General features: G+C 38.6%; 1 protein-coding gene across 2 annotated transcripts in view; it reads right to left on the bottom strand.

Annotated features, from left to right (window-relative positions):
• drosha (drosha ribonuclease III) overlaps window positions 1-13,007 on the bottom strand; it is a 138,173-nt gene that overhangs the window by 113,407 nt on the left and 11,759 nt on the right. For both annotated transcript variants that reach the window (XM_081601525.1, XM_008396408.3), the window contains exons 7-14: window positions 12,813-12,893; window positions 11,524-11,610; window positions 11,354-11,440; window positions 8,500-8,571; window positions 8,183-8,264; window positions 6,610-6,684; window positions 5,039-5,208; window positions 2,251-2,375 (exon numbers count right to left, since the gene is read on the bottom strand). In XM_081601525.1, the coding sequence (XP_081457651.1) occupies window positions 2,251-2,375; window positions 5,039-5,208; window positions 6,610-6,684; window positions 8,183-8,264; window positions 8,500-8,571; window positions 11,354-11,440; window positions 11,524-11,610; window positions 12,813-12,893 (779 nt within the window). The remainder of the gene's footprint in view (window positions 1-2,250; window positions 2,376-5,038; window positions 5,209-6,609; window positions 6,685-8,182; window positions 8,265-8,499; window positions 8,572-11,353; window positions 11,441-11,523; window positions 11,611-12,812; window positions 12,894-13,007) is intronic.

Genomic DNA, 13,007 nt, shown 5'->3' with positions numbered 1-13,007 from the left:
ACCGGGACCACAGACATAAACTTTACAGGGAAGACAGACACAGAGCCACATGCTGAGCAGCGTGTTGAGATGTAAACGCCGCATATAACTGTTTGTTCACAAAGATAAATCATTCTCATCGCTCCACAACGCGACCTCTGAATTCGCTACAAGTTATTCCTGCGGTTCACATAGAGCTATGCAACCAGAACTAACGTGGCGGGTTTTAAACTCTTACCTAGAGTTCTCCAAAGGATCATAATTCCTCACAGTAAATTGATGTAAACATCCATACAGGTCAGCCTGAGTCGGTAAAGCAGCGGCAGCGTGAGGCAAAGCGCAGAGGCACCAGCTGTGTGATTGGTCCGCTCTGTCGGGTTTAAATGCAACTATAAACTTATCTATTATAAACCTATACTTTAGGAATAAATCTGCTCTGCTGGTGAAATGCTCAGAGCAACAGAGACGCTTGCAGCCCGGCTTTAAAAAAAAAAAAAAAAAGCAATTCCCCTCCCCCCCCAGAAACGTAAACAAGCAACGCTTAGCCTGGCGGCGGGGCTAGTAAAGCATGGCGGGCCGCCAGGCTAATAATACACTGGGGGAAACCCTGAGCAGCATCAGGAAAATGGATTTTCAGATTATTATTCTCGTTTTTCTCTCTATCCTACAGAGCAAGCAAAGGTTTTCCTTCCATTAACCTTTCCTCCATTTTATGACTTTACAAACGAACATAATTTAGGGTGTAATTGTGAACGGAAAGGAGAAAATATAAAATTTTCACATTATTTTTAATAAATAAACAACTAAACAGTGCGGTCTGCATTTGTTTCTGGATTAATGGGTTGTAGAACCAACTTTCTTAGTTTTTTCTGCCGTTCTTTTCCCACAAATTCTCAAATGTATTCAAGCCTGGGCTTTAACTAGACCATTCCAACACAGTTTGCATATCTGGTTGTATGTTTAGCGTTAATAATCTTCCGCCTCTAGCAGGTTTTATTTTCCAATTATCAACCAGTTCAACTTTTTTATGCTCAGGAGAAGAGGATCCCAGAGCATGATGCAGCCACCACCATTGTTTGCTAAAGTATAAACAGCCATCAGAGCAAATTAATCATACAAAATTAGATTAATAGTCCAGGTTTTCTGTAAACCTAAAACTGTCTGATTTAAATCGCAGAGTAGAAATCAGACATACATCTAGATATTTATATGTATGTGAAAACATAAACATGCAAGTCCTTCACCAGAGCTAGAAGGGAAAGCAAAGCAAGAAAGACGAGAAAGACGAAAGGAAGTAAAACAAAGAAAAAGAAAGAACACAAAAGCAAAAAAGAAAAGGCCAGAAAGAAAAAAAGAAAGCACCAAAGAAGAAAACAAGAAAGGCAAAAAAGAAAAAACTAAGCAAGAAAAACACAAGACATCAGCAAGGAAGAAAAAAGAAAAAGCAAAAAAGAATAAGAAAGAAGGAAGATGAACTGTAGGACACGAGGAAGAGGAGAGACAACGTTAAGATGAAAAAAAGACAAAAAAGAAAGACGATTAACATAAATGAAGAGGTGAGGAAGAACAAGAAACGATGTAAGAACATGAAGGAGGAAGAACAAAAGATGGATAAAAAGAAAAAAGGAGGGAATGAAGGAACTAAGGAGAGAAGGAAAAAATGAAGACATGAAGGAAAAGCAGAAACGGAGGCAGTAAAATAAGGACATGAATGAAGGGAGTAAAAAATGACAAAGAAGAAAAGAGAAGAAAAAGAAACTGAGTTAATAAAGTATGGAAATGTTTTTTCCCATTGATTCAGAAAAAACAGCTGAAGTTTGAATTTCTAAGTTGATGAAATGTGGATGAATTTAATGTTTGTGTCTGTTAGTCGTCTAGTTTTAATTAAAGTTTGTAAACATCAGCTCAGGTTTAAATTTAGCCTCTGTAAGCAGGGTGTGTGTGTGTGTGTGTGTGTGTGTGTGTGTGTGTGTGTGTGTGTGTGTGTGTGTGTGTGTGTGTGTGTGTGTGTGTGTGTGTGTGTGTGTGTGTGTTTGTTGTCAGAACGCTCACATCATCTCGTCTTCGTCTTCTGTTAATTATGCTGCAACACAGTACAGTTCTGTCACCCGGAGCCCCCGGATGCTACATTACTATTCACCAGACGCATGGCGAATCCGCGGCGCCCCCACGGAAACCCGGGACCCGTGACAACGCATGCGAAAACGCCGCCGTCCCCGACTCCGCGGGCAGCCGGCGGGCCGCGTTTTCTGTTTCCTGCTGTGATCTTACTGAGGGTCTCCGGCGTAGCTGAGCTGAGCGGGCCGGATGCCGAAGTGAACGATGATGGGGAAGGTGATGACGTCTGGGTTGAACTGCTCCCTGTCCAGCTGGTCGATGCGCACCGAGCTCGGCTTCTGAGAAACGGGGAGGGAAAGACGATGAATTCGTGTCTCCATCAGAAAAATTCAAGAACTTTTTGAGCGTTTTCAAACTTTGGAGATAAAAACAACACAAATTAGCTTAAAAAATCTCATTTACAGCAGTAATTAAGCAAAAACTGTACAAACAATATAAACATTTTGCATTAAAAATCCTCTTCCTGTAAATAGGTTTTAGCTAATTTACTAAAAATAATCTATTTTATTTAGTTTAGGCAGCAAAATGTCTTATTTGTTTATTGGCGTCTTTTAATGTACTTCTAATATTGTATATAAAAAAGCTTTAAATGAAAAATCTTTCACTTTTATGTGATTAAATCGATTAATCGTTCAAATATTCAACTGAATAATCAATTACTAAAATACTTGTTAGTTGCAGCTCTAATATATATAAAGTACGCTTTATTTTGACAATCACTGGTTGCAGCATAACTTAGTTTGTATCCACTAAGCGCATTTCAAAGTTACTTACTTCTACCACCTAAGAGGGTAAAAGTGCAACTTTTTAATATGATTAATCGATTAATCACTCAAATAATTTATCACAATCGATTACTACAACATTTATATTAACTCCGCTTTAGTTTGATATCCACCAAGTTGCCTTTCAAAGTCACCTACTTGTACAAAACAAATGGGTAAATAGGAAAAGTGCAATTTTTAATATGATTAATCGATTAATTGTCAAAAATATTTTATTGAATAATCAATTACTAAAATAATAATTAGTTGCAGGCCAAATTTATATTAAGTTCGCCATCTATCAAGTCACTTTCAAAGTTTTCCACTTCTCCTATGTCACTTTTTTTTATACGATTAATTGATTAATCATCATAAAAATGTATTAATTGACAGAATAATCAATAGATTAATCAATTATGAAAATAAGAGTTAGTTCCAGCCCTAACTAGGTGTATGAAAATATCTGGTTTCAACTTTAAATATTATTTTTCAGATTTAGGCTTTTAATCAAATGTTAGATTGCAGTTTATTATAAAACTGAGCAGCTTGAATATCAAACACCAAACTGAATTTCAAGTATTTTCAAGGGTTTCGAGCTCCTGTATGAACCCTGGAGAGAGAGGGAGGAGGAAAATCCTGTTACAGTATCAACATGTTTAGCCACCAGGCAGCCATCGCTCAATCAGCGGCGAGCCGCAGGAAGTGATATAAATAATCTAAACCACGAGGCGATCCGTCACAGAATGATGGAGTGAATGACAGGCAACCCGTCCTGCGCCAGAACCCGGATCACAAGCCGCCTGTCGGCCGGTTCAGGGGATCAGAGGGAGCGGATGGCACCGACTCGCCTCCGGACTCCCTCATCGTCCAAACGTTTCATCCCAGGGTCAGAGGTCACCACTGCTGAAAGCAGATGATTTGATTCATCTGGAATCAAAGCACCAGACTGGGCTGTAAAAGAACCTGGACCGGACCAGGAAAAGAACCCAGAGTGGACTGGGAAAAGGCCTGAACCAGACTGGTAAAAGAATCCAGACCATCTTTTACAACCCGTACCAGACTGGGAAAAGAACCTGGACCGGATTTAGAAAACAACCCGGACCAGACTGTGAAAAAGAACCTGGACCGGATTTAGAAAAAAACCTGGACTGGACTGAGAAAAGCACCTGGACCGGACCAGGAAAAGAACCCAGACTGGACTGGGAAAAGAATCCAGACCATCTTTTACAACCCGTACCAGACTGGGAAAAGAACCTGGACCGGATTTAGAAAAAAACCCGGACCAGATTAGGAAAAGGAACCTGGACCGGATTTTGAAAACAACCCGGACTGGACTGAGAAAAGCACCTGGACCGTATTTAGAAAACAACCTGGACTGGACTGAGAAAAGACCGGACCGGACCAGGAAAAGAACTCAGACTGGACTGGGAAAAGGCCTGAACCGGACTGGTAAAAGAATCCAGACCATCTTTTACAACCCGTACCAGACTGGGAAAAGAACCTGGATCGGATTTAGAAAACAACCCGGACCGTATTGGGAAAAGAACCTGGACCGGATTTAGAAAATAACATGGACTGGACTAAGTAAAGAACCTGGATCGGATTTGGAAAACAACCTGGACTGGACTGGGTAAAAGAACCTGGACCAGATTTGGAAAATAACCTGGACTGGGAAAAGAACCCAGCCTGGAGCGGGAAACAAAGGTTTCTGGAGCTAAATCAGATTTATGGATCCACCTACATCCATGATGTTCACAGCTGACAGTTTAAAAGGAAAATGGAGAAAAAATGAAAATGTCCAGATGAGCAGTATTACTGAGAGTTGGAAGGTGTGAATATTTACCCAAATAATATATTTTATGGTTTTATTCATCTGCTAATCTGTATAAATCGGCTTGTTTTGATATTAAAAGAGAATGTTTTTTCTGTCAGGATTGATTTATAGCATCAAGAAAAGCAATAAAACATCTGAGGGAGTGAATATTTTCCACATCCTCTGACATCTTCACCCTCACACGGACACAGTTCCTGCTCACCGTTTGAAAACAGAGGCCGGGTAAGAATGTCATCCAACTAAAAGCTTTGAGTGTGGAGGAAGACAGAGTAAGTTCTTCGTGTCACAACCTGCTTCCTGCAGGGTCAGAGTTCAGGCCAGAAGAAGAAGAAGAAGTCCTTACCATGCCGGGGTTGGTGACGATCATGCCTTTGCACTCCTCTGCGTATTTCTGCCAGTCCAGCTGCTCCCACTGCAGCATGTCTGCGATCTCCTCCTCAGGAACCAGGGCCTTGCTGCTGCGCAGGAGGTACAGCAGCACCTGGTGCATCGACAGAACCTCCTTCCCGCCGTCTGCGATCACCCAGCAACAGAAAATCATATAAAACGTGAATATGATGCGTTATTTATACCCGAGTGACTTCTTCAAATCTAATGAAACTGGGGTCAAACGTTTCTGCAGCATAAATTTTCATTTGTGCTGCAATCGTTCTAAAGATATTAACAAAAGAGTTCCCAGGGGTCAGAGGTCAACCAGTCCCCCCACATTTACAAAATGAAATAATAAAATCAATGTCAATCAACTAATCGTTTAGGTTTCTGCTGCTTTTGTTTAAAGTTACTGAAAGTTTAAAGATAATGATAGCGGCACAAACAAAAATCTTTGCACCAGAAACGTAGCACAAATATTTGACACCAATTTTATTAAATGTGGGTAATGTTGGGAGGGCTGGTTGACCTTTTGACCTTTAAACTTTCATTAATATCAATTAGTTTGGTCTAACTAACCAAACCATTGGAGAAACCTGTTCCCCTCCTCACCTGTGGGGGCGCTGCACCAGGAACTACTGAAGGAAACTACATGAAAATCTCTGAAGACGTGAACTCGACTTCCTTCTTCACAAAATGTCGCAAAAATGGAGTCCCATCAGATTTTATCGAATTTCTCTTTGACTTCAGCTAAAAACCACAAACCATTTCTCTTGGTAGCTCTAGGCTTTTTTTTGGTGGCATTTACCCAGAATGCACCACTTCCTGCTGTTGGAGCAGCTTGACATTCAAACAGCGCCAGAGTTCACTTCAACCGAACAGAGACTTAGGTTTGTAGGCGGACCAGAGTTTATCTGAACAGGTTGTTACTTTGGAAGGGCTACCAAACCGAAATATGATCTAGAGACATGCATCTTTTAAATAACCGCCATTAGGCTTTGCCACCCTGAGATGGACCAAATCAATGGTCTGACCCGTGGACTAAACAGTCTATTTTTGGGCCCACAATGACAGAAGAAGAACATGCAAAATAATCCAAGCTGCTGGGATTCAAACCCAGAACTTTGTGTCTGAAAGGCAGCAGAGCTTCTGCATGTCATTTTAAAGCCAGACAACAGTTTGTTATTCATGAAACACAACAGAAACGAGAGCAGGTGCATTTCTTTTCACCTGGACTGTATAAAAAATGTGAAACCAGCCTGGTTCCTCCTCACAGATCACATCAAAAACATTAGATTATCTGAGCTGTGCTTTTGTAAAAGAGCAGGATAAGTGTCTGTCTGCTGCTTCTTCAAATTGGGAGAGCTGGGAGAGGAATTGTTTTCTGATGGCATGAAGGCAGGAGCCGCTGTGACAAATGCCGCTGCAGCAGCAATGCAACACCACCACCCGGTGGCTGGAAGGAGAACTGCAGCACAAACGGCAGCGGGAATCTGAGATGCTGCTTTTGTCTTTCAGTCATGTAAAGGTCTTAAAGAGTCCTACCCGGTAAGAATCTGACAAAACGAGGCATGAAATGGAAGCGCTGGCATCCAGAAGACTCAGAGTCGCAGTCAGGACCTGAAAACGAGAGAAAACAGGCTTAAAAGGTAAAAATAATCTGAGATTCCATGAATAAAATGAAATGACTAAATCTGAAGTGAGGTGACGCAATCTCAAATGTTTCATGAATCTGTGCAGCAAATGGTTTCTCACAAACATTTCAACTTCAAAGCCAAGGGATGAATTTTATCTTTGTTTTTCTTGCAACAAAAACAACATAATAATTAAGTTTTTCATTAATGCAATAGGTTCACTTTAATCTGCTTCACTTCACTTTAATGAACACATTGTAAAGCTTTGCTTTTTAAACTGACACTCAGGTTTGTTTTTACAACAATAGTCAAAATATCAAATCTGTTGAGGGTACTGAAAAAAATCAACAAATTTAAAAACCATCAAAGATCAGATGAGTTTCATTCTGGGATAAAGTTTTGGAAATCAAACTGGTGCCTGATAAAAACACAAATTAACTGGGATAAATCATTTTTTGGGTTATATTTCACAAGCTGATAAAATCAAGGGGACTGAAAATAAATGTCACAATAAAGGTATTTACTGTGTCTATTGTTAAACATACACTGCAAAAACACAATTTTGCCAAGTATTTTTGGACTAGTTTCTAGTGCAAATATCTTAGAACACTTGAAATAAGATAAACTAACTTACAAGTAACTTTTCAGCAACATATATAGTTAATAATTCCTTAATCCTGGTGAAAAAGTTCTAGTTCTACTAACAGATTATTTATTACAAGGCACTTTGCCATGTTATAAGTGAAATAATCTGAACCAGTGCTTTTTCCATCCAGATTAAGAAATTATTGACTTAAAACAAACACTTTTATGAAACTAGTTTCATAAAATTAATCATTTCTACTCCAGTACTTTTTCATCAACATTGACTGAAAACAAACTCCTGTATCCTGATGAAAAGTTACTTCTAAGTTTCAAGTGTACTAAGATATTTGGAAATACTTGGTAATATTTTGGGTTTTTGCAGTGAAGTACTTTATCTCAAGGAAAGTTTGTGTTTTTTTAGTTTATTTCAACTGAACACTGAAAAAACACAAAATGTTACGAAGTATTTGGTAATATTTGTAAGTGTAAAATATCCTAGTTCACTTGAAACAAGAAAAACAAGCACAGAAGTAACTTTTCAGCAAGATAATAGGATAATTGTTTTAAGGCAGTAACTCCTTAATATTGGTAAGAAGAACTAGTTCCATTTTTCTGATTATTTCAATTACAACATGGGAAAATTTAGATGTTATAAGTGAAACAATCTGCTAGTGGAACTAAGACTTTTTTAGCAATATTAAGGAATTATTTACCTTAAAGAAACTCCGATATCTTGCTGAAAATGTACTTGTTAGTGTTCCACTTCAAATGCACCAAGATATTTGCACTAGAAACCAGACTTTGTGTTTTTGCAGTGTAGAGGTGGAAGTATCATACTGTGGGAATGTTTTCCTTTCAGTACTTTTTCTTATTAAAGCCGATCGTTCCTGGTTTCGTACCGGTCAGGTTCCAGTCGTAAAGCTCCAGAATGTCCCGGAACAAGTAGGAGGCGAACAGCTCCAAACCTCGGACGCAGTAGTTCTGGAAACGAGGAGGAAAACCCAGAGAAATGTCATCAAACGTTCACTCTGACAGAACATCTGAAAGCTCATCTGACTGATCGATCCGATCAACTTTTGTAGGTCAAACCCGGAGGTTTCTCCTCCTCCTCCTCCTGGAACGGATTAGCCGCTGGACTCCGCCGTTTGAGATAAAAACAAAAAGAAGAAGAAGAAGGGGAAAAAGGAGCTGCGAGATAAAGTGGTGTCTTACTGACCTCCGGTGTCATCTCCTCTATGAAGTGAATGGTGTAATCTATGTTGAAGCGGATCACTCGGCACAATGGAATCTGTGATGATGAAAGGAGCAGAGGACAAGGAGAAGAAAAGGACACAGCGTCTCATTACCACGGCGATAGGCAGAGGTTACAGCTTTTCAAGGGAAACTCATTAAAACCTCCCTTTTTTTAAACTGGAAGCATGTATGGAAAACAGAAAAAATAAAGAAAATCACGCAGGCAGATGCACTGAAAAGGCCCGACTCGTGGAAATTAAGCACGTGAAATCTGGCTAAAAGGATAAGCCAGCTCTTCTGAGTTTAATCTCCCCAGTTACACGGTCTTTGTTGTCGGAGCGCAGGGGTTCGTTTTAAGAGATTAACCTGGGAGCAGCGCTCAGTCCTGCTCGTCCCAGCGGCTAACTAGCGGCGAGCTAATATCGCTGCGCTTTTAGGTTTCCTAATCCGCCTCCGCTCCGGCTTTTAACGAGGCCCGCTTAAATTATCGCCTCAGATCGGCCCGTGTCCTCCAGGGTCTTTCATGCTATTGATCACATTAGCCAAACACGTGAGCTACACTGCAAAAACACAAAATACGGCAGTATTTTGAGCTAAATTACTAGTGCAAATATGTTACTACACTTGAAATAGGACAAAACCAGCTTGCAAATAACTTTCCAGGAAATTATAGGAGCTTGTTTAAAGTCACTAATTTCTTAATATTAATGAAAATATACTAGAGCTGATTAATCAGATTAATCGTGATTAATCAAGTACTGAGATAATGAGTTATCTTAGTAATCGATTAATCGTTAACTGGAGAAAACAGATTCTAAAAAAGGCAAATTGAAAGAGCAACACACTGCAGTTATTAAGACAAAACTGTGCAAAATAAATATGCATTTTACATTTAAGACTCTGTAAATATGTTATAGCCTAAACTAAAACATATGTATGAACAAATATTTGTCAGTTTAGTCAACGATTAATTGTTAACTGGAGTAAATAGACACTAAAATGGTTGTTTGCTGAATAAAAAACATATTAAGAGAAGTAAATAAGTCAAACTGTACAAAAATCATCTTGCATGGCATTTAAGATAAAAAAGCAACCTCTGCCTGTAAATTTTTTTTAAGCTAAACTCCTCAGGTTGTATAATTTTAGCTTTAGATTTAATAAAAAAATGCAACATCACTGCATTTTAGGCATTAAAATGTTTCCATTTTACTTTTTTTTTTAACTAACCAAATCATTTGAATCTTTTAATGTATTTTTAAAATTGTATAAAAATCTGTCAAATTTGCCTTAATCGTTTTTAATGCGATTAATCGTTTAATCGTCAGAAGAATCAATTTGTCAATTACTAAAACAATTGGTTCATTAATAATTAGTTGCATCCCTGAAAAGTAATAGTTCAACTGACTGTTATTCACTTAAAACATGGGAAAGATGTTTTATAATAAGTGAAAAAAATCCACCTGTGGATCTGGAACTTTTTAATCAAAATTAAGGAATTATTTACTCAAAACAAGTTTCTAGATCTTGGTGAAAAGTTACTTTTATCTTGTTTTAGGTCCTACAATATTTGCACTAGAAACTAGAGAGAAATACTTGCAGTTTAGTGAAATAAGACACGATGTAGATCTGTGGCCATAAATCAGAGTTTAAGTTTTCTAGAAAGAGACGGAAACCAGGCTGAGCTCAAACGGCTGCGGATCGAGTCGTTCCTCCTTAACGTCCGACAGCCACTGACGGGCCTTCAAACGGCGCGGCGGCGACTCGGTGGCAAGGTCAGCCCGGCTACAAAGGAGCCGACCCGCAGCCAGAAGCTGATTTCTGAAGTTATGTTTGAGGAAACCGGAGCTGAAAGCCGAGGAAGGCTTCGCTCAGCACGTTAACTGGAGGAGGGTCAAAGGAGCGCCGACGGCGGGAGGCGAAGAGCAAAACTCTGGTTTATTCCTCAAGATTAAAATGGTAGTTTGAGCTAATAGCAAATATCGACTGTGTTTGGAACATCTGGAGAAACAGATGCACCTCTTGGCCTTTCATCCACACAAATGTTTTCATTAAAAATGATTATTTGTTTTACAAAAACTCAGATCACAGTTTAGATTTAAGAAAACTCTATATTTGTGTTTGCATGAGTTTACAGGTAAACATTTGGAGTAAACATGGGAAATATGAAATAATATTTCGTGGTATTATTGTGATAATAAAAAAGATTTAAATTAGTTATAACTTCATTTTTCTATGTATGGCTGTGACTGCATGTCTCATAACGCTACAAACAGCAAACACTGGAAAAATATTTCTATTTAAAATAAGATTTTTAAGGATGCAACATATAATGATAACTGCATTTAATCACATTTTCAAATTTATTTATGTTTATTTATGGTGTTGCGGAACAAACAGTGATATAAAAAACATTTCCAATAATACTGTTGGTTTTATTTTACACCAATAATTAAATGATAATAAATTAATTACTAATAAAGCAGGAAAATGTTTTTTATAAGTTAAATAATCTACTAGGAATTAAAACAAGCTCCTTATTAATGGTGAAAAGTTAGTTTGTTCTTAATTTAGGTGAACTAAGATTTTTTTCGCTAGAAAAAATACTTGGTAAGATTTTGTATTTTGCAGTGTTGAAACCCTGCAAAACCACAAACTTACAAATTATAATGAAGTTAATTCATAAAAGCTGGAGAAATTGGAAGTTATACAGTTTTAAACTATCAACTCCTTCTGATTACAACCAGAAAACTAATGCAAAAAACAAAAACCCCATAAAATCTGGTCAGTAAACATGTCTGACCGACGTGTTAATCGATTAATCGTTTCCTCAGACTCACGTTGGTGAGAGGAGTGTGGGAGAACAGAGAGAATCCTTCGAACAGATACTCATGGTCATCGTACTCGATCACTGTCGGCCGGTCGGTCTGGAAAACAAGGGAATCAAAACGGAGGAGTCAAACATCTGAGCTGCTGTGACAGAGGAATGACGTCACTGATGACATCATACCAGGAAGTTGGTGGGGGGAGACACCGTGATCCTGTAGTGGAACAGCTTCCCGGCGTTGTTGTTCATGGGACGGCACTGCTTCACAGGCTGGCAGCAAAACAAAGATTACAACCAGGACATAAATACTTTTCAGAAAAAAATGCTATTTCAGTAAAGTGTATAGTCCAGTTAACAATTAATCGATTACTCTACGAGTTTATAATTATTTGAAGAATCGATTAATCGGTAAATACGTATATTTACACACAGTTTTTAATGTATCTTAAATGTAAATATATATATTTGTTTTGTACAGTTTTGGCTGAATTACTGCTCTGAAAATGTTTTTTGTGTTTTCTTTTAGTAAATGTATTTTTAATATTCCAGTTACTATTTGAGTTTATAATTAGTTGAAGAATCGATTAATCGTTTCAGTGAATTGTACAGGATGTGTCTCAATGAAACTGAATTAAGTTCCCAAATGATTGATGATTTCGCTGCATTAGAAAAACCTGGCAAAGAACTGAATTGAAATTCTCATGTCAAGTAGAAAATCTTAGTTTTAGCTAAAACGTTTACAGAGTGAAGGTCTGTTTTTAATGCAAAGTGTATATTTCGTACAGTTTTGGTCTCATTTCTGATCTGAATGTGTTGTTTTTCAGCAAATTGCCTTTTTTGAGTCTCTTTACTCCGGTCAATGACTAATCGATAGATAGTTGACAATTATTTGAATAATCGATTAATCGTTTCAGTCTGCCAAAAGGTTTCCTTATTTTTTTAATCAAGCTTGCTTATTTTTCACCTGAATTCTTTAGGATATATGAAAAAAAAAAACTGGAATACGTTTAAAAGCAATTGATGATAAAAACTTTGCATTTTCACTGCAGAGAACCAACATTTTATATCCGTGTGGATTGAAAATCTCATGTCAAGTAGCAAATATGCAACAAATCTTGTCAAGACAAATTGACCAAACTCCAAAGTACCTCCTGCAAGTTGGAGGATTTATTAATCAATGCTTGATTTTGATCAATTCATGCTGCATGAAGGTCTGATATCAAGGCTAAAATGTGCTTTATTCTTCCACTGAAAGAGGCTAACAGAAGCTAAAGCTTCTCATGAAAACATAATCAGTGAGTCACAAGGACCCGAGTCTATTTTTTAATCTTCTTATACAGGCGATGGAGTCACATTTATTGTAGTCGGTGAGAGAATGGCCTTTGTGTGGGAATGAGTGAGATGCTGCCCTTGGCCGTGCTGTGGCGCAGCGTCAAGGTCACGATGGGTGATTTATTCACAGCGTGCCCCACCTCCTCTCCGGGGTAGATGCTGTGGCGGATCCCCGTTCGTCTGGCCTTGGCGCTGCACTTGCACAGGGGGCCATCATTCATCTGGACAGAGAGAGAGAGGAGGAGAGCGATCCATGATGGCGCCAGGTAGAACCGGAGGAACCGCTGCAGGCTGCCGACCTTTAGCTCCCAGGTTTTCACAGGTTCAGGAACAAA

Source organism: Poecilia reticulata, chromosome 20 (genome assembly GCF_904066995.2).
Source record: "Poecilia reticulata chromosome 20, P_reticulata-male-v2, whole genome shotgun sequence".
Lineage (NCBI taxonomy): Eukaryota > Metazoa > Chordata > Actinopteri > Cyprinodontiformes > Poeciliidae > Poecilia > Poecilia reticulata.
This window is presented reverse-complemented; position numbering and strand designations above follow the sequence as displayed.